General features: G+C 35.7%; 1 protein-coding gene across 1 annotated transcript in view; it reads left to right on the top strand.

The window, feature by feature from the left end:
• The window catches only part of LOC124278031 (mothers against decapentaplegic homolog 5-like), a 29,215-nt gene extending 5,255 nt beyond the window's left edge, over nucleotides 1–23,960 (top strand). Inside the window, 6 exon segments of the mRNA XM_046713807.1 lie at nucleotides 9,540–9,603; nucleotides 9,605–9,708; nucleotides 15,376–15,501; nucleotides 21,032–21,115; nucleotides 21,855–22,076; nucleotides 22,877–23,960. Coding sequence (XP_046569763.1) covers nucleotides 9,540–9,603; nucleotides 9,605–9,708; nucleotides 15,376–15,501; nucleotides 21,032–21,115; nucleotides 21,855–22,076; nucleotides 22,877–23,277 — 1,001 coding nt within the window. The 3' untranslated portion in view covers nucleotides 23,278–23,960.
• The last annotated feature ends 719 nt before the right edge of the window (nucleotides 23,961–24,679 follow it).

Genomic DNA, 24,679 nt, shown 5'->3' with positions numbered 1-24,679 from the left:
GTCATGGGTTATGTAGTAGGAGATATTCAAATTGTTGTGAGAAGGGACGCAGGCTGAATGTTTAGTCTAGTTGTGGACTGAACCTGGTGATGAAGTCATCCCATGTATGACAGATGATTGATATCAGTGTGATGTACTGCAGTCCTCTTGCTGATATGTATCTAGGCTTGCTGCAAGTCTCCTAGAAGTCTAGCTGCTGGTATCAGTGGGACGATGTTCTATCATCCTCTCCATTAGTTGGTAACCAGACTTGTTTAAAAACAGACAAACAAATCTTAACTTTGCTGTGTATCAGTTTCTTTGGAATGCTAATGTTGCAAGACAATTCATTTGGTGTTGGTTAACACACCAAGAGCACTAGTAACAGAGCTACAGATAACTTTTTGGGGTGTTGAGTTATGTATTCAGCTGTGTTCATCTCAATTGGGTATCCTAATTTTTCTTTCAGTAACCCCAAAAATGTACCCACCTCACTCAAACTCAATTGGGTATTTTGTCATTTTTCATTAATTGTAAAAATATAATAGAGTTTAATGTTGGTTTACATGTTTGTTATTTATATGAGAAACGATAAGAAAGACTTCAAGTTGCCGAGTTCATGTGCTGATATAGAACCTCTCAATATATCAAGTTATTTTATCTAACCTGAGTAACCTTCATCTGTAGCACATGGGTCTACTTACTCCAAATTCTAGTAGGTTTGGTGACAGGAACTAATTCACCGGTACACAAGCTAACATTTGACATTTTTTGTGTGCACGCATGTAAGATCAAATTTATTGAGTATTTACAAAATATCAAGTGTAGTACGCAATATACGTAATAGGAATTGAGTTTTCACATAAATTTACTCACATACTCTGCTTATCCGTACCTCTGTAGTAATCTTTTAAAAGTCTTATTTTGATATAGGATTTTTATTGTTTCCTAATTGGAGGTTGAGGAAAACGGAAACACATACTTATGATGTTATACATTAAAGAGCTGTCCTGATTAATTTGGTGTGTAGTTATAAGGTCTTAAGGGCTGATCATGATTTGTTGTCATTGACTGAACATTAAAAACAATCAAATATTGTCAGGCATGATTTGTGTCTCTAATGGGAATAATTGATGATGTTTCAGACTGAACTAGTGTTGGAAATTGGTTAAAATCTCACAATTGATGATTAGTTCTCTACCATCGAGCGATCATCAAAAAAGAATTGGTTAGCGACATTTTTCAGATTTTCCTATTCTGGTTGTTATTGCAGATAAGTATAACATGATGCAACTTTGCTACTTTAAAGTGATGACTAAATTTCCTGAACATAAACTTTCTGGAGTCTTCAAGAAATATTCAGTCATGACTATTCAGTAAAAAAGAAGTGAGTTTTCTGAGAAATAAACACGTTTTCTAGCCCTGACAACTTCTGAAGACATGCTCCATTGTCAAGTGTTTCAAAGACTAAAACAGTAGTTCCAAAATCGTTTGTGTTCGATTATGAGAAAATGTGATCGATTGCTTGGTCATTTGGTCACTGTGACCAATCTTCGATTATTTCAATTAATCGGAACATCACTAGTCTGAACTATATTCGATAGCTGTATATGTATTTCCTATTTGCCACAATGGCTTTGTTTGGAAGTGACATCACCAACTTCATCTGTACTCTTACTATCATTAACTTAGAAAAGAATTCTCTGGCCCATGAACTTGAAGTCAACAAATAATCAAAATGCCATTTCCTGAATCTGAATTGAGCATGAATCTGCGTTAAAAATCAGTAATGTAGTAAATGTTGTAACAAGTAACTGGAAAATGTGTTTTCCTGAGTAATGAGATGAGGGGAGGGGAGGGAAAGTCCTTATCCTACTGGACGTTCTGTTTGTATTTGAGATAACACACAAATGTCCAAGTCGTATACTGCTAACTGATATTGGCACTGTGTAACTGGATTGGACATCAATTTATAGCATCTTGACATTCAAAACAAATCTATAGTGGCAGAATAAGAATGAAAAATAAACAGAATGAAGGTAAACAACATCGGATAATCGAGTATGGGCACTTTCGCTCACAAAACCCAGATTTTTTTCCCAGTATTAGTTCAAGCAGTTAGTAACAAGACCAAGGACATTATCTGTAAACTTTAGCCATAATGCAGCTGAAGTGCTGTTCTAACTCTGAGACAAAAAACCAAGTAAACTGTAGTTGTGAAAACCCATTTATATATCCACAGTAAAATCTACATGAAAAGATACAGAAGACCTTATCTGGAATATGAAACGCAAAAGATTCTGGTACAGGCTAGGGCACTTGCTGTATTATGGCTGCAATATTTCTAAAAATCTAAAGAGTTGAAAAAATTCCTTTGAGCCAAGTGGCTTTTGCATGAATACTTCAAGGAGCCACTAAGATGAATGAATATTTGTTAAAACTGTTTGCGATAAAACGGAGTGGCGACATCCATGTTAGTTTTAACTATTGATCAGAGGCATCTCCAGTACGATAAATTATCAAATTTCACATGAAAAAAGGAAAATCTAAATTATGTCAGTCAGATTTATTTTTTGAAGAGTCAGGTAGTTGCTGAAAATGAAAGATAAGGAGCTAGTTATCTCTTGAATGCAACTTATTTTATTTCCATTTCGATTATTGCTCATTCTTTAACATGTTTAAGAATATGGTATTCATATTGACACAACCCTGTTTCCAAGATACTAGTCCGTGCAGGATGTTTTACAGCTTGCGTTATGCATGTTTCTATTCATTTTACTTTGTACAGAGACAGACCAAGTCTATATACATCCTGAACAGTTTGATCTGAGCACTACAAGAGCTAAAGATCTGTAACTAGGATGACTAATACTACAGTGGTACGCGCTGCGGGTCATTATGATTCAAGAAATTGTGTTTTATTGATTTCTTGCTGTATAATTCAATCATTGCTGGATAGTTTTAGGTTTCTGTTCAAAAGGGCAATGAAATGGGTCAGATTTGAGTGATGTTTGAAGCTGTATGATTTCATGAACCTGTATGATTTGAGCTCTAGTATGTTTGAGATCATATGTAAATTATTTATTTTCTGGTTAACAAGTTTTGAAAGATTTTTTAAAAGTAAATCTGATTTTATTACATCATTCAGCTATTCATCAATTTTTCCAATTTGGTGATTTCAAGAAAATATTAATTACACTAAGGTAGTGGTGAATATAATTAATGGGATTCCCATGGCGAAAGGGCATAAGACAGTTACTTACGCATCTGGAATATAAGGGACATCTAGTCTAACTTGTGTTGGAAAACATGTATATGTGTTATTCTGTAAGAATTGGCATTTTGGAAAATCATCTTTTTGCAGGATACTAATTAAGGAAAAAGTAATATTAAGTGGTAAATGGATCAGCATTTTTTGTTGTCTTTATTCAACATGTTCAGAAAAGTCTCAAGAGCTGAAAAGACTTAAAATTTCATTTTTATAATTGATGACAATCATGAAGGAAGAGAAAGAAGAAAATCACAAAAGATCTCATGGAAGTCCATATTATGACACCAAATGTTAAGTGAGCTCTCCTTTGCCTTTTTAATTAAGTTAGTGATTCCCAAGAAACGGTGTATTGGTGTTTATCGTGGTCTCAGACACTGTAATTATCTAATTGTTTGGTAGAAGATTAATGGTGTGCGTCCCGGAGTCGCCAGTCTATTCGCCTGCCTCCATGAACAAAGGTACACCATGAGACAAGGAACCATAGCGTTTTGTAGCAGTCCGGTCAATATCTAATTGATATAAGAGATTCGTTTTGGCAAGGGGTTTGATCCTGTTACCCAAAGTATTGGGAATGTAGACACTGAAGCAAAGTGGGGGAATATTTATGTACTGGCTGTCATAATTTGAAAAATGTCATCAGACCAGGACCTGTTTTTATTGAAAAAGTTTTATTCAAAATCTTGAGGTTCCAGTGAGTACCCCAAATCCATTTTTCTTAATGCTTCAGTAAAACTTAGTTGACAAAGGACTAATGCCATGTAAGGAAAAACCTTGATAAGTGCCAATGAAATTGATATGGTTAGAGTTAAACATTTTATAAAACTGTCATTGAATATAATGGAAATGTTCCAGAAACTTTTTGAGTACCAGCGATTGGGAAAGGCAGGGGCCATGGGCCATTTTGCACATTAGAATAAAAAATGGCACATTAAAATTTTGAAGTTTACTATTGATACAAGGGCAGTGGCCCATTCTAAATTCAGAAAATGGCTAATAATCCTGAAAATGGCCCATTGTCAAAGTTCTCTATCCCAATCCCTGGAGTACAGATGTTTATACACAACAAAATCATTTAAAAGGGGCATTTTTTCGAGGGTCTGGAGAAACTATGAAATTATATTAGAATCTTTCGGTCTTTTATCTTTAATTGTATAGTATCTGAAGCTGGGAATCCCATAACATTTTAATATTAGAGATATGACACCCTAGACTTTACATTAAGACTCATAAATCATACTTTCATTCTGCTCTGTAGCTTTGGTCAAACACATGTTCAGAATATTTGTTTACATTCTTGCAACAAGTCGCCAAGATTGACCTGTTCAGCTCATTTGTCATAACCGATTATTCTGACTGATCAGTAATAAGTGAAAGGTTCCCCAAGATCAGAGTTTATCTACATGTAAAACAGATACTAATATACTATGATTTCCCATCAAATAAGGGGGTTGGGTGTCCTTCTCCCAATCATGTAAATTGCATCAACTCATTGAGCTAGGCTGTGTTCCAATCTGTGGATTTCAGGAGGGATCCTTGGTCGGCCAGGACATGTCTGTGCCCTGTTAGTACTAAACTCAAAGCTTTTCTTGCCCAGACAAATGTAAAATGGCCTTCAAAAAGGCCTTCAATAACAGTTTGTACACCCCTCTGTATTGTTTAACTAGCACCAGCAGGCTAATGTTAAGTTTCAAACAATTTGATACAATTGAAATACTTGACCAAAATTCTTTTTTTCAGGAAATAAAATGATTTTCACTAAATGTTATTTTGACATCTTGAATTGAATTGGTACCTCAAATTATCATAGCTTGTGAAATACCCATCATTTGTAAGTTGTTAAATTATCCCTATGAAACAAAAAAAGAACCCAGGGACTCATCATTTTTCGTGAAAATTTTGTAATCTGGACTATTATAGACTTACTTTGAATCTATTAGACATATGTTTTAATGATTAGTATGAATGACAAACATTCAGCTTTAGCCACCATGGAGTATCCCAGGTCTTGTAAGATCAGCATAAATGAGTATAAACTGAAAAACTAAAATCTACTGAGAATAATTGACAAATATAATTTAGTAGCAGCAAACATTTTTAGATTTATTAATATTTATCGTTGCCATTCTTAAAGAGATGTTAAACCCAACTCTCTCACTTACTTTATAGAAATGCTAATTTTCTCTTCGATTTTTCATTGTTCTTCTCATGTCATCAGGGTTTATTCTTTAAAAATTTGAGATTGAATTAAAACTAAGAAAAAAAATATGTCCTAAAAAACATAAGGTCAGCAGACTCACACACCAGAGTAAAATACCAATATGCACAAGGAAAGTGAGTGAGTTAAAGTTTACTTCGCATCAGCATTATTTCAGCCATGTAGCAACTTCTAAGGAAAGAAACGAAAATGTCTTTCCAAGCCATTGTTCTCCCTACTTGAGATTTTCGTGTTCATCTTATTCAGTAATGACAAATGTCTTCAGTTGATGTGAAGTTTATTAAAAGTAATGCAAACTTTATGACATAACCGAGACATTACAAATTTTGATGGCACCACCAAGATATATGTGTAGAGGCCTGTACCCATAAACCATGTAGGTATATAACAATGTTTATTGGACTTAATATCGTAGCTTCAACCAGAGGGCATTTCTTCCACCTTGACACTCCTATTTTGCCTTTGGGCCATTGGGAACAGCCTGATGACAATTATGCAGTAATGCATCAGGAGGATCAAAGGTTGAGAAGCTTGAGGAGGAATGTATGCAAGTCTTTCTGGCACCATACCAGTCATTAAATTTGCTGAAAACTATTATTTATGGTGTTTGTTCAATAATTCTTTTTAATGTTTTGTGCTGCCATGTTCTCCTTTAAGATGACTGTTCCCAATCATTAGTCTAGGGTAACGACTTCGGTGTAGGTAATTGGGAAATTCAATAATACACTTTTTCCTGTTGTGTATTTTTCTTGGCTGGGATTTATGCTGTTTTGGATCTATCTTTGTTACATATATTTTGAAGATTTTGTGTGAATGTTGTGAAATGTGACCATAGAATTATTTTCTTGGAAACAATAGACATTTGAAAATTAATGAGGTAAAGAAAAAGAGCTAAATCTTTCATGTGTGTATCAATGAACAAAATCCCTTAGTTCCAGTTGACCAAATTCAACTCAAATTAAGTGTAGGGTGTCATGTATATCATGTCATTACACTTTTGATCTAGTTGTGTTTACTTCAAGAATAGATTTTATTTCACATATGGCCTAAGTGTGAGATGTACAATGGAGATGATGTATAACTATCAACAGCAACTATCTTTTACTGACCTACCAACATGAGATTGTCATATTGATCTGTCAGCTTAATTGAGGCCACTTACACAGGTGTTTCAGAATCACTGCCGTTATCTTTTCTTTCTTATCATGCAAGGAGTCGTGCCCATCACTGTCACATCTCTCAATTGTCTAATGTAAATACAATAGTTTGATAACAGTATTAAATAGCAGTAGAAACAAGTGCTTGTCTTAGAGCCATTGATGTTATATTCATAGGACAAGTAGAAATTATTAAATATATATGCATAATCATAAGGAGTAGAGACATAAGTGCAAAACTTTTGCTGCCTTAGGTGTCCGTTTCTTGGGGGCACACTGTTCAGACCTGATTCCCAACAGGTGGTAGGTATTCTTACTAGTTTGTGTCACCAGATCTAACAGGACAGCAGTGTATAATGTAAGAGCTGTGAAGTCACTTTTAAGCCATACACTATTTTTGTCAAATGACTAGTTCCCATGGCTGATGTACAATACAGCTGCTATCCTGTTTGCCTGATGCAAGCTGATGTTTGCTGCATCTACGTAGGTCAAGTTGAACTGGGGTATAAGTAGCCTGACGGGCAAGCAGAAATAATGAGGAATATATGTTGCACTCGCTTTCTATTAATATGTTTTCTGTTGAAACCAAATGCAGAAATATCTGCACTATGGGAAGACTTCTTTGTTCATAGTACATCACTGAACAATAATCTTCTGTGGCATGTCTAATGATTAAATGGACATGTGATATCAAAGTTTAGTGAATAAACTGTCCCCGAGCATTGCCCCATTCATTTTGGTTCTTGTAAGGGCTCTGTCTGTTAGTGATTCTATATGTATATCCCTGGTAATCAGTGGATGTTTTTGTATAGCTTCAGTCAGCTACATGGTCACTGAAAGTCTTCTGTAGGCGACACTCTACCTTGTCTTATCATTGCTATCTTTTTGTGAGGATTAGTCAACAGTGTAGTGATGAAAATGACATTGAATCAGAACCACCATTTAGACTGCTTTATGTGGGTGGTCCATGTTTTGAAGAAGGTTTATTGACTATTTACAAGGTCTGCATGCTTCAGTTAACCCAAATGTGAGAATTGTAAACATACAAATGAATTTGGAATTAGAAATTGTGGAACTGAATGGCCTGTATGTCAATATTTGCTTAACCAGTGGGTAGAATGTTTACAGTCTGTATGAGTGTTATTTACTTGGTAAAATGCATTATCTGTTCCTAATTTTCTTCCATATGTGTGAGAAAAGGACATGATTGAATTTTGAATGAATAAAAAATAGTTGCAAATTGGCTTTGGAGATCAGCAGAATGTCATATTTAAATAGATTTGTAGAAACATGTGAGCTTCACAGATTTAATGGAGAACATACATATTTATTGACCCTAAGAATCTGATTATACAGAGCACTGTTACTTAAACTTTTGCTCACAGTAGGCAACAAAGATAAAGTATCTTTAGATCCACAACAAATGTAGTGCATGTATAAATGACCTGAAAACTACACTCTTTTCTATCTGTTATGTACCAATGATGAACTGTTCGCATTAGTACATGGGACCATGCTTGACCTAACAGGTGCATGGATTCCTGCACTGACTACAAACATATTTTGCTGCAGGTGTTTGCACTCATAGCCCTATTGTCTGTAAGTGTTTTGTGAAAGTGTTGTTTATTTCACCACTTCATTTCTCTCTCCCAAGAAAAATATAAATATAAAATGCTTGCAGTTGCTTAAACTGATAGTTAGGAGGGCCTTTGTAGTTATACATCTGACTGAAATCTGAACATCATGTAAGCTGTCATGACCTATCCATTATCCTTCACAATCATTGTCTCAGAAACGACTGAACCAAAGAAGCAAAAACTTCTCATGTTCATTCCCACTATAAATGGCACCAAGAATGTTTTAAGAGGTTCAGATCTGATTTTAATTGGTCACCATGGCAGCTGTGTTGAAAGAAAACCCAATTTATGGCCATTGTTCAATTTCCCTCAAAAAATGGAATGGAAGTCACTATTTCGATGGGAAAACACCGGATATGATTATTGAACAACAAATATGAATATTCCTTCCAAGTATGGCATTTATGATATATGTATCCATTTTCTGACAACAAAGGTTTGTTTAATGAGACATTAATAGCTGTAATCTGATCATGGTTGCTGGAAATGTGTGATTTGCCCATAAGTTTATACTTAATAGTTGATACTTATCTTTGAAAAGTTTGAAAACAATATAATGCATGAAGATTACAAATCGAGTCCAGAGATACAATGAAAAGTTTATATTACCAAATAGTGTCACAGCAGGATTAAGATTCATAGTACAGTACAAATTTGTATGTTATTTCTGATGAAATGAAGATGTGTGTGTTTGTTGGGAAAATAAGAACATTTATGGTACCCATCGATTACCCCTTCAATTTGAATGGAACAGTGGTATCACATAGGGCATTTATGCAATGTATGACTGAACCTCCCATTATTGAAGAGTTAGTGAATCAAAGAAATAAAATATATCATTGCAGCAGCATCAAATAAGGTATTAATGCATCAAATACAGAACTTCCTGCTAGTTAAACACAGCTTGAAAGTCTGTACCAAAAGCTGTTGAGTGAGCATGTCTCTAAACATCAGTTTCAGTAGGTATATTGATATCATGCAGACATCATTTGCAGAAGGTAGCTAAGGTCATAGACTGGTTTGACAAATTATAACTGATCCTATGACTTATCCCTACATATATCATCAATCTGCAACTTCAGTTGCATGACTGAAGCCCAAGTCTAGTAAAATTTTGAATGGTCTAGTAAGCTCAGCAAAACAATAATCTGTGTTACAGCACTAAAATCTACAGAAAAGTGTTGATTTTGAGGCTAATAGAGTGAAAGGCTTTGTCATCACAATTATTGCTGCATTTTCGGAAATCATTTTCCTCCTAACCTCTGTGCCTTCTGTTTCAGTATTGCCGCCTGTTCTGGTACCTCGCTACAGTGAATTTCCTGCCCATGGCGCCCTGGCCCCCTTCCAGCGTGTCGGAGCCATCGATGCCCCACAATGTTACCTACCCCTTCCAACAGCAGCCACAGTCACCGCCAAGTTCTGGCCCTGGAAGTCCTTTTGGATTGCCAGGTAATACAGTAGACCACTGTCTCGAACCTAAAAGGACAAAAACGTCTGGTTTTGGTATACAGATACAAAACATGTAACCAGTAGTTTTCATTTCCTCATTCTTGTCTTTCTTGCCAGTGTAGTTTTCACTGTACATAATGACTGACCACAGTTGTTGCATTCCTTGAGTTAATTCAGTAAATCTTGGCAGTTTGAACTCAGTTTTCCCAATCCATGTCTTTTATTAAATATCCCCATCAATTATTCAATGTGAAATCTCTGAAGGCAAGATAATTTTTTATCATTGTTTAAACAAGTTATTTCTGCTTGACCACAGTTTTCGGAATATCATCATTGACAAATATTACATGTATATTTTTAGCAAATTTAAATAAAAACTCACTGTGTCATTAATTGTTAGTACAGTGTACAGGTGAGCTGAGAAATGTGTGTGCAAGTGAATCATTTAACATAGTTCAATTCAGGTTAGAATACAAATACAAAAATACAAATAATATAGTGACCCACATTGCGGATTGAGTGTTTGAGGTTATAGTAAGTTCACTGTGGGAGTTTGGGTCTGTAAAATGTCTCTGTTGTAGACAATTCAGTGGCATCATATGTTCACTATGTTCAGAAAGGTTTTTGCTGAATTATTTTTACCCTTATATACTTCTCATCAAAAGTTTAGACTCACTAGTGTAAATATAGCCACTTACTTCAGGCAGCTGTTCTATACTTAATTTTGTCAAATATGCCATACTGTTTAAAGGTACTGTTTACACATGAATTGATATATTGTAAAACAAAATCGTAATGTTGGAACGTTTATTGTCATGAGTTCAGTAAATGATGAAAATCAGTGAAAATTGGCGAATTCTTTCAAAACTTTACACCACAACGCAGCTGTTCACATGCACGATATTTGCACATGCTTTTCAGCAATTTGATGCATGATCCTCTTGCAATTCAGCTGCAGGTTATCATCCCATTCTTCAGACAGCTTAAAACAATATTTATGGTCTAATGCACAGCAATCGAGAAAGCTGTTTATACCTTTTTATAGAGAAATGGAAGAACCCAGTTAAGTATTTCAATTGAGAAAGGGAACACAACCACACTGACATATATATGTATATAATTTATTCATATGATATCATCATGTTGTCATGAATAACATGTAATGAAATGTTCATACACTGTAAGTTCATTTCTATTCATATATGTCAATTACAATTAGGTGGTAAATTTTATGCTTTTAGAAATAACATCGTTCTATAAATATTTAGGTGTTTACTTCACCAAAACCCTCTCATGGAATAGACACACTAAACAGGCAGCCATACAAGCTCAGAAGGTTTTTATTTGTATCTATAAGCAGTTAAATGCTTTAGTAAATGTTTCATTTAACTCTTTCAACACCAGTCAACCAGAGGCATTTACTGCCATGACACCGAGTTCCCAGAGACTCTGAGGTCATAGATGAAGCCTATGTTTATGAAGGAAATTATAAGCTTGTAAAACGTTATTGCTACTACATCCCATACACCATTTAAAAGATCTAATCCTACTGTTGATAAATATGAAGTTTATTTTTATAATATTATTCAAATAATACAACTACAACTTAAATAAAATTATTTTTGAATGAAAATGCAAGCTTACATTTATAACATCCAGATAAACCACGAAAGAAGCAAAACTATGGGGATTTTTTTCCATTTGTGCCATGTCATAACATGCCCGTGCCTTTTTCTTTTATATTTTCATTGTTACGTTATCAGAAAATTATTATAAAAAGATTTCTTAAATAATATGTATGGTCGCCTATTTCCCGATATCTGTGGCTTTCCGCTCGGTAACATGACATAACAACGGAAAATACCTCCGTTTTCGAAGCTTCATATGAATAACATGGGAGGCAAATCGTTTGATGTCGGGTATCGTTCGAAAGCTCTGAACATCAACAACATCACTGAACCCTTGCCGAGAGTATTTTCACAGTTGTAAGAAGCGATTTTATTGAAGAAAAATTGGTTTCTAATGACGCTTTTTGGCTACAGTCTGCTATTAAGGGTCGTGATTGGTCAAAATCAGACACATGACCTAAGACAGCCAATCATATTACGGCAATGGATACCGTCCTTGTAAACGAAATCTTTTAGATTTAGTCGAAAGTTTTGGGTAAAATAATGCTATTTTGAACATATTAAGCAAGAAATCGCTACCTATACGTAAATTATGGAACGTATTGGACGTATCGTGCTACGTTATGACCTGTGACAAAAATGCTTCATGTATATATTTTTGCATTAAACAACGTGTCTGAGCATGAAGATTGAGGCGGCGAGAGCCGAGATGTCACTTGTCAGTGACTTGACTTACATTACATGATCGCTCAAAAAGATGGAAATAGTAATTTTATATATACGTTTGACAACTTTTATGAATGTTGTTGTTGATTTTATTCATTAGTTTATTCAATTTATTTAATGAATTCCTCGAAACATCGTTACTTTGCTCTTTGACAATGTTATTGTGGACCCGCTGCCGAAGCATATGTCCGAGAATCGTTGTTTTCAATAACATTGCGAAAAATAGTTTATAATTTTAATTCTGCTGATAATATAGGATAAATTGAAATTTAATAAGTGTTTTCAGACATTGTGAAATGTGATAGATTTAATATATGAATCATAAGTCAGGTAGGTTCCTAAAATTATGTCTCATTTTAACGTGACTACTGCCTGGCCGATTAATCGGCCTCCGGTGTCTGGGGACTCATAACGTTGTGGCCGATTATTCGGCCTGCGGTGTTGAATGGGTTAAGCCGCTTTTTGAAATATTTGATGTTAAAATAAGCCCAATACTACTAAGTCTGGGGCTTACAACGTTTTGATGTAATAGAAAAAGTTCATTTATATGTCTGTAAAAGATTTCTAGGCGTTAAGACAAGTACATCTAGTGTTATGGTTTATGGTGAATGTGGTAGATTCCCGATGCACACATTTTCTCAAGTTAAGGCTGTCAAATACTGGTTAAGATTGTTGAACATGCATGCACATAGATTTCCCCCAAATGTGTTACAATATGATGATAGTTTATGACAATAATGGAAAAAATAATTGGGTAACGAACATAAAAACATTGCTGTTTAAGACTGGTTTTGGTAACGCATGGTATGACAAAAACATTAGCTGCTACCCTAATTATCCCCCGCCGCGCGTTAAGCGCGAAGCGGGGGATATAGTATTAGGCTCCGTCCGTACGTATGAATTGGAATATCTTAAGAACCGTTCACTAGATTTTTTTCATATTTGGTACCTAGGTTCATCACAGTATAAGAAAGGTCCAAGTCAGGTTTGGTGACCTTGACCTTCATTTCAAGATCACAAGGAGACTATCTAGGGAAGGCGCGCAGGGCCCAGTCAATTTTGGTGACCTTCACTTAATTTTCAAGGTCACAGAGACACTTTGAAGATTTCAGCATATTAACCTGCATGTAAAGATTGTCAGCGAGATACCTCAAGAATCGTTCACTGGATTTTCTTCATATTTGACACCAAGTTTCATCTAGGGAAGGTGCAATGCCCAGTCGATTTTGGTTACCTTCACATAATTTTCAGAGTGACGACGACACTTTGAAGATTTCAGCATGTTAACCTGAATTGTCAGCAAGATATTTCAAGAACGGTTCACTGGATTTTCTTTATAGACTTTCAAGACTTCCCTTGAATGTTTTTCAATAAGCAATTTCTTTAGTACTATTTGTGCATATTTCATACACTATGACATTCATGTCAAGGTCAAAGTCAGTCTTGAAAACATGTGTGTGTTTGAACAACTAAAGAGCAAGATATCAAGAGAGATTGCCTGGTCATGTTTTTGTTGACATTTAACTTCATCTTACACTTTCATTACTTTATAAGTTTGTTTTGATAATTTGCAGCGGGGGATTATGTCACCTTAGTGACAATGCTTGTTTTATCATGTCACTGCCTCGAAGACTTAAGGATATTTATGTGCAGACATGGTTTGAATCTATCAAACAAATGTTTCTATTACAAAGTTTTTAAAGCTCAAATAAGTTTGGAGTGGTACCTCTCTAAGATAACAGTAAAGAAGTTCCGAGTTGCATTATCACGTTTTCGCTTTATTTAACTTCGAACGCACAACTAAGGTATTTCGGCGACAGGGTTTTCGATGTTCATCTCATGATTTATTTATAGAAACTGGATGCTATACTAATATTAATCGACAAGAGGGACTATGCCAACTATGTGATTTAAATACTGTCGAGGATGATTTAAAAATCTCTCTACTCTCCTGAGCACTGAGTAGGCTAATTAAGCTGTTCCATTGTTGCTGTGGGGTGAGGGTAATTAATCCCTCTTCTCAAGTGTCTGAAGAATGACTCTGAAGAATGGGAGGACACCAAGCTACATAAAGTTTGCAGTTGGTTCCCCAAAGTTAGTGGAGAAATCAATCTTCGTTGTAACCACACGCACACGCACACCATATAGTGAGTGTTTTAAGTGAGTCTAAACTTTTGAAGGGAAGTATATATTTAGGGAAGGCATTGACAGCTTGGATTTTTTTTGTCAAGTTTGAAATTTTGTAAGAAATCATATTGGGATAAAGTGTTTTTTTGTTGTTGTCCCCAGCAACACATTTTGCGGGGGGTATTAAAATCCTTCTGTCCATCCGTGCACATTCATCTTTTCCGGAGAACAACTTAAAAACAGTTCAATATTTCTTCACCAAACTCGGCACATAGATAGGCCTGGTGGTGAACTGGTGGCTTTTGGTAGTTTGGATTTCTGAATAAGATATTTTTTGTGTTTCATGGCAACAAGTTACCTTGACTTAAATAGGTGTTGGTGCTCTTTTCCGGAGCAGAACATTAAAACTGTTTATTATTTCTTCACCAAACTTGGCACATAGATAGGTTTGGTGGTGAACTGGGTTTTTGTCCCCAGCCGCAACGCGGAACGGGGGACTATGTATTCAGATCTTTCTACAAGACTTGGCAGATATACAAACCGATTTTGAAGTGGTGCTGGACCTTATCTTCAAGGTCACATGACACTTTGACCACTTTTCAAACTCTTGTTAACGCAACATCTCATGAACTGTTGTACCCAATATCTTCAAATTTGGTGACAGCCTACATTGGGGGATTACACAGACATCAGTCGATATGGGTGACCTTGACCTTATCTTCAAGGTCACATGACACTTTGACCACTTTTCAAACTTATTTAAACACGATATCTCATAAAACATTGCACACAATGTTTTCAATTATGTCGACAGCCTACATCGGGTGATTATGCAGACACCAGTCATTTCAGGTATCTTGTATGTGACCAAAAAATGACAAGTAGTAAATATAGGTATTCCATTTTTTAGCGGCAGGGGACATTGCCATATCAGTGGCAAACATTTGTTTTTAATAGTTTTGGATTTCTGAAAAAAATATTTTTTTGCATTTCCATGGCAACAAGTTGGACTTCAACTGAATTTGTGGTAGTGCTCCTTTCTGGAGCTTTAAAACCTTTCAATACTCTCCATCCACTTTGCTATATACACGCCAAAATATTTATCATTGTCATAACTAGTTGACATATTCATGAAGAGTATTTTGCCATTTCGGGGGATATTGATGACGTTTTCTTCTTGTTACAGCTGACACGCCCCCACCTGCCTACCAGCCCTCTGATGATAGCAACCAGAACAACATGGCGCTGAACCAAGGCAACAACCCATCTTCTGGACATCAACCCATGGACACCAGCATGGGAAACCCATCAGGTGAGTACACAAAGCAATGACATGTGGACAGTAATATGATGGCCAGCACCCCAAATAGGGATTGTGTGCAGGTAATGTGGTCAATATGATCTCCACGGGAGAATAATTGTACTGCAGCTCCAGTCATGAATCAAATACAAAGAGTTAAAGTTGAAACAGGTTTTCATGGATGAACTGGCTTTTGACATGTCAGAATTTTCTGAATGTCTTTCTTGCATTCAACCAGTGGTTTCATTCCCAGGATGGGTATAAAATGTTGAGATCATTCCTGGTGTTGGCTGCTGTGAAGTAACTTTCAACACTATTGTCATTCAAGGATTGTAGTGTGAGTCTTGCATATATGCCTTCTAAACAAGCAAGGGCCGGTGGGGTAGTCTAGTGGTTACAAGCGTTGGCTCGTCAGGCCGAAGACCCGGGTTCGAATCCCTACATGGGTACAATGAGTGAAGCCCATTTCTGGTGTCCCCCGCCGCGATATTGCTGGAATATTGCTAAAAGCAGCGTAAAACCAAACTCAGTCAGTCTAAACAAGCAAACATTAAAAAAGATTAAATGACTGAGGATAACTACCTGCCTTTTGAACACTTAAGTGTTGCCACATTAATATGGCATGTTAATATCATTTGTACTTCATTAAATGGCAACAAAACCTGAAAGGAGTCCCTTGAATTTGCTACCTTATCAAGTTTATGTAGCCAGCTATCAAGTGGTGTCAAAGGCTGTTGGGGAGATGGTCACCATTGACAACTCTATCATGTCTCTAAATACCCAACTGAAACAGACCGACACTAAACTTCTCTTCCTCTTGTGTTTTTTTGGTTAATCCAAGAAAAAAGCTGCCTCAAACTAAGTATCATGTAAATTCACAGAATTTAATGAATAGTACATTAATCATGCCACAGATTTTAACTTAATTTGGTGCTCAACTACACCATTATCATACATACTGACAAGTTTATGGAATAACTACTTTTTTTATTTTGTGAGTGTGTCATTTTGAGTGTGTATAGATTCTTGTACCATTGTCAAGCTAGTCATTCCATCTTGACAATGTTACAAGACTCTGTATCAAAACATTGCACTCACAAAATAATTAAAAGTTGTTATCCATAAATTTGGCAGTATTGTACTTCCCAACTTCTAAAATGCCACTCAAAGAAGTAACACAATAATTGAATCTTAAACTAACAGCATAAATATTGACATGTATTTTTCCCAGTGTTCAACCAGTTTGATATTGCCCAATTCCCATATTTGTCATTGCCACATTGAACTGCAGATCACAGTTTGCAGTAGTGAGTGCTTGATAACAATGGTTGATTTACACTTTCTAAGACTGTTACTTGAGGCAGGTTCTCTCTGGTTATCACACACTGGTTTGTGTAGTCCCGTGTCAGGTTCAAACTGCTCTGATATAGTGGTAACATTGCTGACGGTATCAAAAAGACAACATTCATTCACTCTCAAAAAGACTTCTGTGGTGTAGTCGACACAGCCGAAGTTCGATGGTTTGATCCCATGCTGTGTTATGCCAAAAGATGTCAAGGGTGTTACTCATTAATTTCCAGCCTGGAGCTCAAAATGAAGAGATAAAACAGTGACTTGTCAGCTTCAGTCAGTAGACTTTGTCTGATGGTAGGATATCTCAGTGGTCAAGAGCAATAAAAACGGCATAAGTCTGGACTAGTACAAGCATGCAATATTCTTGAACAAGAAGTCCATTTCACCTCTCCTCTGTTCTGGAAAGCGTCATTCACTTACTCACTCTATTGTTTTGCATGGCTACAGGGTAGCCTGATGTTATTGCCTTCTTGTCAAGTTTGGTTCTCTACATGAGTTGTTGTTGAAGTGTCATAGTATGGTTGCAATACTGCTGTAGCAATGTCATCACACTTGACTTGTTCTGCTATGCCTTATGGGAGTGAGGTTTTTGGAGTATGAGCACGAGCATGAGCACGAGCATGAGCACATGCAAAAAGCCTGGGTGTACAGTTCATAATATTTTGTCGTGGAAACTTTCGTTGCATGTCAGAATTGTGATGTGACTAATATTTTTACACACTTGGTGGGTTTAAGTCATGTAACTTGCCCAACATTCATTCTCTCTTGACATGGCAAACAAAGTTTCACAATTTTTAGTGCAGACTTGTGAAACTTTCCAGTTTGGAAAAAAGAAATGCTAGTTTCCATGGTAATGAGTTATTTGAAGTCTCAAGTTTGTCAGTTATAGTTAATTTATGAGACAATTGGGAATTGTTGTTGTTGAAATGATGAGGTATGGAAATAACATTGGATCATTCTTTATCCTCTCAGCAAAGACCAATCCCTTCCAAATGTTCAGAAAACTTCAAGAAAGATTGTTTCCATATTTTATGGCAAACTTCCAGCTACTGTCATAGTGTATGATGTCAAAGATAGAATTACTTTCCTGAAATAATATTTGTATGGAGTATGTTTTTCAGGCTGAATTATGATAATACTTTCCATATGACTACAAATAATAAGACCATTGAATGTCTGATATTTTTAAGTCGAAAAACAAATATGTCTACATTATATTTTGATAAGAATTTGAGAGGAATGAATTACATCTGCTTTGTACACTGATTCTTAAGTGTGTGCATCATAGATGAACAGAGAGTTCTAGAGAGGCGTTAGAAATGTGCAAGGTATCGGTGTGTTTAATCTTCCCCAACCATCTGTAAATAAACACTGCTACTCACAAAGTGACGAGGCCATTTCACACAGCCTGGCCTGAATCACCCAAGTGTAAGATCAGGAGGCAGAGTGCATTCATCTGCATTGCCTAGTGACAAAATCACACTCACACGTTCACTGTGTGTACTGAGAAACATCGGAAATGCTCAAGTGGGATAGATATTCTCCAAAGTTTAAACATCCTTAAAATTGTTGATATATGATCTTCATCGCTAGGTGACATAATCACATGTGCCTGTGTTTTTGTTCTTACAGTGCACTTAGAAATGGGGATTAAGAGTTTTTCAGGGCGGATGCACCTGTCTTAGAAAAAGTAATTAAAGATGCATTCATTGTATTTTCTAGAAATACGTTACTTGCACCCTTTATTCTGTTCCTAAAAATGTTTTGGGGGTAGATATTAGGTTTGTATAGCTATTATGAAAACATTTTTCAGCACTTCAAAATTTTTTATTCCCCTCCAATATTCAGGGAGATGAATGTATTTGATTTGTGCAGTGAATGTAAACATGCTTCTCAAACACTTCTTCAAAGAATTACATGGGAGAAAAATACTGGAAGTTGAAAAAGAAAACACTTTACAGGTTCATATCAAGCAATATAGTGTGATTAATAAAACTAGGTGTGAGAATCTGGATTCAAATAAATAGGATCTTGATTTACAAAAATGGAAGTGTATCGGTTAACATATCAGTACTAGTAAAGGCTACTGTCTGTTGAGAGATTCTCACTAAGAACACTTAATTTATGTTTTGTGTTTTTTGTTTTCAACTTCAGATACAATATATACATTATACATTATCATTGTCCGTAATTTGTATAAATCTTGCAAAATGTAAAACCTCAAATTTAGTTACTTTCCATTCCCACAATGATTCCAAATCTTCACATAGTGAAGTAATTTTGCTCTTTGCTATCCCCTGACTTTGTGCTTTTCATCATTTTTTGTTAGGAATCCAAAAGCAAATTTGATATTGCAGTTTACTTAGCGTGACCTTTTGTGTCCCTGTTCGTTTACAAGACATGTTACATTTGCTGTGCTTGACATTTGGATGTGTACATAGAACATAAACACAAGTATACTTGAAAAATGGTGTTGATTATTTTCAGTAGTTGCGTGTACAGTTTTGTGAGAACTTCCAGAGATTTGTAGATTGTGACTGTTTTTCTCTTGCATGATTAATAGCTTTAATGATAAATTGGAAACAGTTTGATTCTGCTGCTTTTTGTTGCATTGAATTTTACATGTTTATCATGACTACCCAATATACATTTTACACAGCAACAAGTCTGTTCCACTTTTGTTTTCTATGGCAGAGTGTTTCTATTTTGACATTCATTTAAACATGAAGGAAATGAGAGATAACATGATTTCTTTGTACTGTAAACCTTGACATGAAACAATCTAAATGAAAGTGTATCAAATGCTGAAGTTGTAATCTACTGACCATACTTTGTTTATGGTACAAATCCTTGTCTCTTTTCATGGACATTCTCCAGCTGAATTTGTAGGTATATTAGCTGAATCATGAATGAAGTTGAAAATCCACCTTCTATCCCTGAAATTGAAATCCATATTGCAATCAGCGCCTTCAGCCACTTGCCTGATGCTGAGTCTTGTATAATTTGTTTGATTCTGTAAGCTGGGCTGGTAAAAGTTCTTATAACAATGTGGAAATATACTGAAAATTATTACCAAATTCGGACTAGCATTCTCTGGAGGTTTGGGGACAGACTATTATCAGGATGTAGCATTTAGTATAGATCATGGCAGTCTTCTGTCACAAACACTTTGTCGTTATTTCATTGGTAGCTCACCTGACCTATTAGTAAATTTAAAACAAATATCTATTTGTGGCATATTACTGTGATGAAACTTCCTTTTTCTGTATTTTGTTTTAATACTGATTGTGTGGCAGTATATTTTGTATTGAAATCAATATTTAATAGCCACATACATCTTAAAAGGAAAATGATCAATTTATTAATTTTTACACTTCAGAACATGCCATGATACTTCTTAGTTTGTTTACTTCCCTCTTTTAAAAAAAAAATGAATGAGGTAGTTTGTAAAATTTGTTCTAGCATCTCATTTGTGTTGACTTTGGGCTCTTCACTTACTGTTGCAATAGTATTGTGACAGTATAAAATTAGCTTTAAGATTTGATATTTATGCTAGTCAATGTAAAAGAAATGAATAAAGTACTGCTGACTTTCACCATTCTCTTCCCTGTCACAATTCATAACAAAGGGATGTAACTCTAATATGAAGGTGTCATAGCTTATATACACAGTAATACGTGACAAGTTTGAAATCAAAATGTAAAAACATTCCTGACGAATAATATATTTATTTATAACACATGGCGCCTGTTGATTATTTACTGTTTTAGAATACCTAACATTACAGTACTGTTGTAGGGCAATTGCAGTACATCATAAGTAAGATAAGCCATCACACCGTTGAAAGTAACATTTACAGGCATTTCTCGAAGCAAGATTTAGTTAATGTTAAATTTTGGTCTGCCTTTAGCGATAGAGGTTTAAATATGTATGGAAAATGTTTTTAAAAAATCGCCATCTATTATACCAAGATTATCATCAAATGTTTTTTTCATAATGTTATGTTATTATTTGTAGTTTAAATCTAGAAACATGTAATGGGACATAACTGACAAGATATGTTAATGGGTATCAGTGGTCAGGTGAGCTACAAACATGTTTGCTCTCGTCATATTTTGTTGCTTATCAGAGTTTGATGAGGGCAGCTTGACATTTGACCTAATTCATGAACACTGCCACTCGTTTTCAGATCACTCCCACCTTCACCTACAGCCACGCCCATGTGCTCGACCCTCCAACCAACCACCATTGATAAGAAATGATCATGGCATAGGTGAGTGGTCTTACACAAGAAAACCATTGTGCGGAAACTGGCACTGCTTCAAACGTTTAACACTACTTTAAGCAAGACATGCAGAAATAAGGAAAACATTTCATTTCAGAGAGAACATTTTACATCAACTAATATCAATGAGAAACATCATAGGATCCTTTGTGAAGAAAATCTTCAGGAGAATTGTTTTCTAAAATGCTATGATGAAGATAATGTATGTGCTTCACACATTCAATAGGGTCAAACACTGGGCCCATTGTTATTATGTTGAACCACTTTGAAAAAAATTATTTGCTCGTTTTTTGCTCTGGCAGCCCGATAATATTTGCTGTTGAATTTTCACTTTATGAATGTGTAAAGTATCTTGTGTTGGAAAGTGTATATATCCAGTATGTGCATATGTATGATAATGCAAGTTGTTGACAAAAGAGTAAGGAAATAGTTCTGTTTCAAAAAGAAAACCAATAGTTCTTGATATTGTCTTCATGATACTTAAATGTAATGAAAAGTTGTGAAATGTTACATATGCACCCAATCTGTTGTACACTTCTGTTAATTATTGTTGGATTTAAGGATAAGATATAACTAGCATCTATATTTTAGACTTTATTTCATTACTGTTAGATTTATGGATGGAATGTAACTATTGATCAATGTGGAAACTAAATGTGTATTTGTTCAGTTTTTAAGATTGTGTTGACAATGAGTTATTACATGAAGTAACTTGTCCCCATGACAGATCTGCAGCCAGTGACCTACCAAGAGCCACAGTACTGGTGTTCCATCGTGTATTACGAACTGAACAACCGAGTGGGAGAAGCATTCCACGCCTCACGCTCTAGCATTGTCGTGGATGGCTTCACAGACCCCTCCAACAATGCCGACAGATTCTGTCTGGGACTCCTCTCCAACGTCAACAGAAACTCAACTATTGAGAACACTCGTAGACACATTGGCAAAGGTGAAATGTGATGCATCATAATGTGTGTTTTGTTGGCATGTCTCGTGCTAAGTCATCAAGTCTTTTAAAGTATCAAACATATCAAAATAGAAAATAATCATTTATAAATATTAAAGTTATCTCCACACCCAGAAAGTGTCTTGCTGTGAATAATAATGATCACACATACCTACAATATTATTTTTATCATTAATCCCTACTCATTTTCTTGTGGTTAATACAAAATAGTGACCCAAATGGATCAAATTTGACCAGTGTTTTTAATTTAATGTCAGTGTTTATATGCAGATGTGGATATTAATGATCATCCTGTTCTAATAAGTTAGTCCTGAGCTATTATTTTTGGTGACTGAAGTACAGTAAATAATGTCTCGCACTCTAAAAATCCGGTAACAATTGTTTTATTAGTACATTTAGGTAGCGCTGATGATGGATACCCTACTTGTGTCAGCCTGCTCAATTTGCCACATAGTGTATGTGTGATATCTGCAAATTTAGTCACTATCCTAAGTCTATTGAAACTTCCTTCTGGTTTATTAAAGTCAGTTAATACTAATCCATCTACTAGGACTAAAAATATTATGTCTACAATGCCAAAATGTCTACAATACCAGCACCTTGAGCATGCACCAGTTGCCTGGATATGTGCGCTATATAGATATCCTAATAATAATTAAAAAAATACAAGGTCAAGCTTGTAGACATTTATGGCCTGCACCCTTGCTTGATATTGCTATAAGACTACTATGACCAATAGATTTTGGAAACTTATGCTCACTCAGTTATTTCATACATTTCAGGTGTGCACCTGTACTATGTTGGTGGTGAGGTGTTTGCGGAATGTCTGAGCGATAGCAGCATATTTGTTCAGAGCAGGAACTGCAATTATCACCATGGCTTCCACCCAACAACTGTCTGCAAGATCCCACCTGGCTGTAGTTTGAAGATCTTCAATAACCAGGAGTTTGCTGCTCTACTTAGTCAATCTGTCAACCACGGATTTGAGGCCGTGTACGAGCTCACCAAGATGTGCACCATCAGGATGAGCTTCGTGAAGGGTTGGGGTGCTGAGTATCATCGTCAGGATGTCACCAGCACCCCATGTTGGATCGAAATTCACTTAAATGGTCCCCTACAATGGTTGGACAAGGTCCTAACTCAAATGGGGTCCCCACATGCCCCGATATCATCAGTGTCATGATGTGGCTGGACTCACTTGATGATTGGTCAGAACTGTGACCTTGGCATCATTGTTTACGTCTCATTGCATTTGTAGAGCATATGCATTCCATCCTGGTTTTTGCCCGCTTGACTACAACAAAGAAGCGAGCATTTGCATCAAGGCTGAAGTTGACTCAGCCAAAACACTGACAGATATTTTTCAGCCAAATGAAACCCTTCATCCTCATAAGAGCAATCAAATTGCAAGAAATTCATTTGTAGGATCCCCGTATCTTCTGTTGATGGTCAGTGCTGGTGGACATTTTCCTTCCATGAGGACAAACTGGAGGTGAACCATTATTCTAGAAACTATATGTCAAAGGGTATTTCTTGTTGTAACTGAACTTTGTCAGTATAGGATTCAGTGATTGAAGTGCTTTTCTTCATTTTTTTTTGTAGGAAAAGACTGTCTGTTGTGCAAGTCAAACAGTGTTATGTGTTCTTTCATAATGTTGACTAAACAAACAATATTGTGCTGTATCAACCTCCATCTGCTGTGGATGATAATGGTGATATGGAATATTGTGCTATATTCATACTTAGTCTGCTGTGGAGAATAATGGTGATATGGAATATTGTATCTCCCTCTGTCTGTTATAGATCAAACATATGTTGAAATGAAGACCTTAACCAAATTTCAATGGGAGGCTTTAGGCCATACTGTAGATACAGAAGGCATTGTTTTGGAATGACTAATTGGTTGTGTGTTGGTCTGTTGGATTGAGTGGAAACACAAAACCTGAAAGGTTACATTATCTCTGGTTAAACCAGAAATAATTTGATATTTTGTTAGATTGCTAGATATGATCCTATTGATATCGTAGCATGCACATGGTGCATGTGAAATCTTTTTATAATACTGTATTTGGAAGAATTATAATAAAACAGATAGTACTTACAGAGAGCAATATTGTGTAATGTAGTGAGCGAGTGTTTTAGAGGAGTTAACTCCCTTGCATGAACATCATGTAATGAATTCAAATGGTCTATTAAGTTCATATTGGTAAATCTATTCTAGATTATATTGTGCTGTTGTACATTTCTTGAGTCAAAGTGCCAATATATTTCATACATATGGACCTGTCTTAATACCACTGCATTCAATTTTAAAATCAAAATATATTTTTGTTTATTATTTATTAGAAGATTATGACTATTGGTAGTGATTGTTAATTTGCCTTTGAAGTCCATAGAACCGTTATGAACTATGTCTTTGCATTTTCAAGGCTAGTAGTTCTTGTATCTGAAAGTCATCATGAATAGTCTTCCATTGAACAGTAGTGAAGGTCTGGAAAATATCTTGTAAGGAGCCGTGATATTGCTGGAATATTGTTAAAAGCAGTGTAAAATTCGACTCACTCACTCTTGTAAGGCTATTGGAT

Source organism: Haliotis rubra, unplaced genomic scaffold, assembly GCF_003918875.1.
Source record: "Haliotis rubra isolate DU_JTF1 unplaced genomic scaffold, ASM391887v1 Scf1, whole genome shotgun sequence".
Classification (NCBI taxonomy): Eukaryota; Metazoa; Mollusca; class Gastropoda; order Lepetellida; family Haliotidae; genus Haliotis; species Haliotis rubra.
This window is presented reverse-complemented; position numbering and strand designations above follow the sequence as displayed.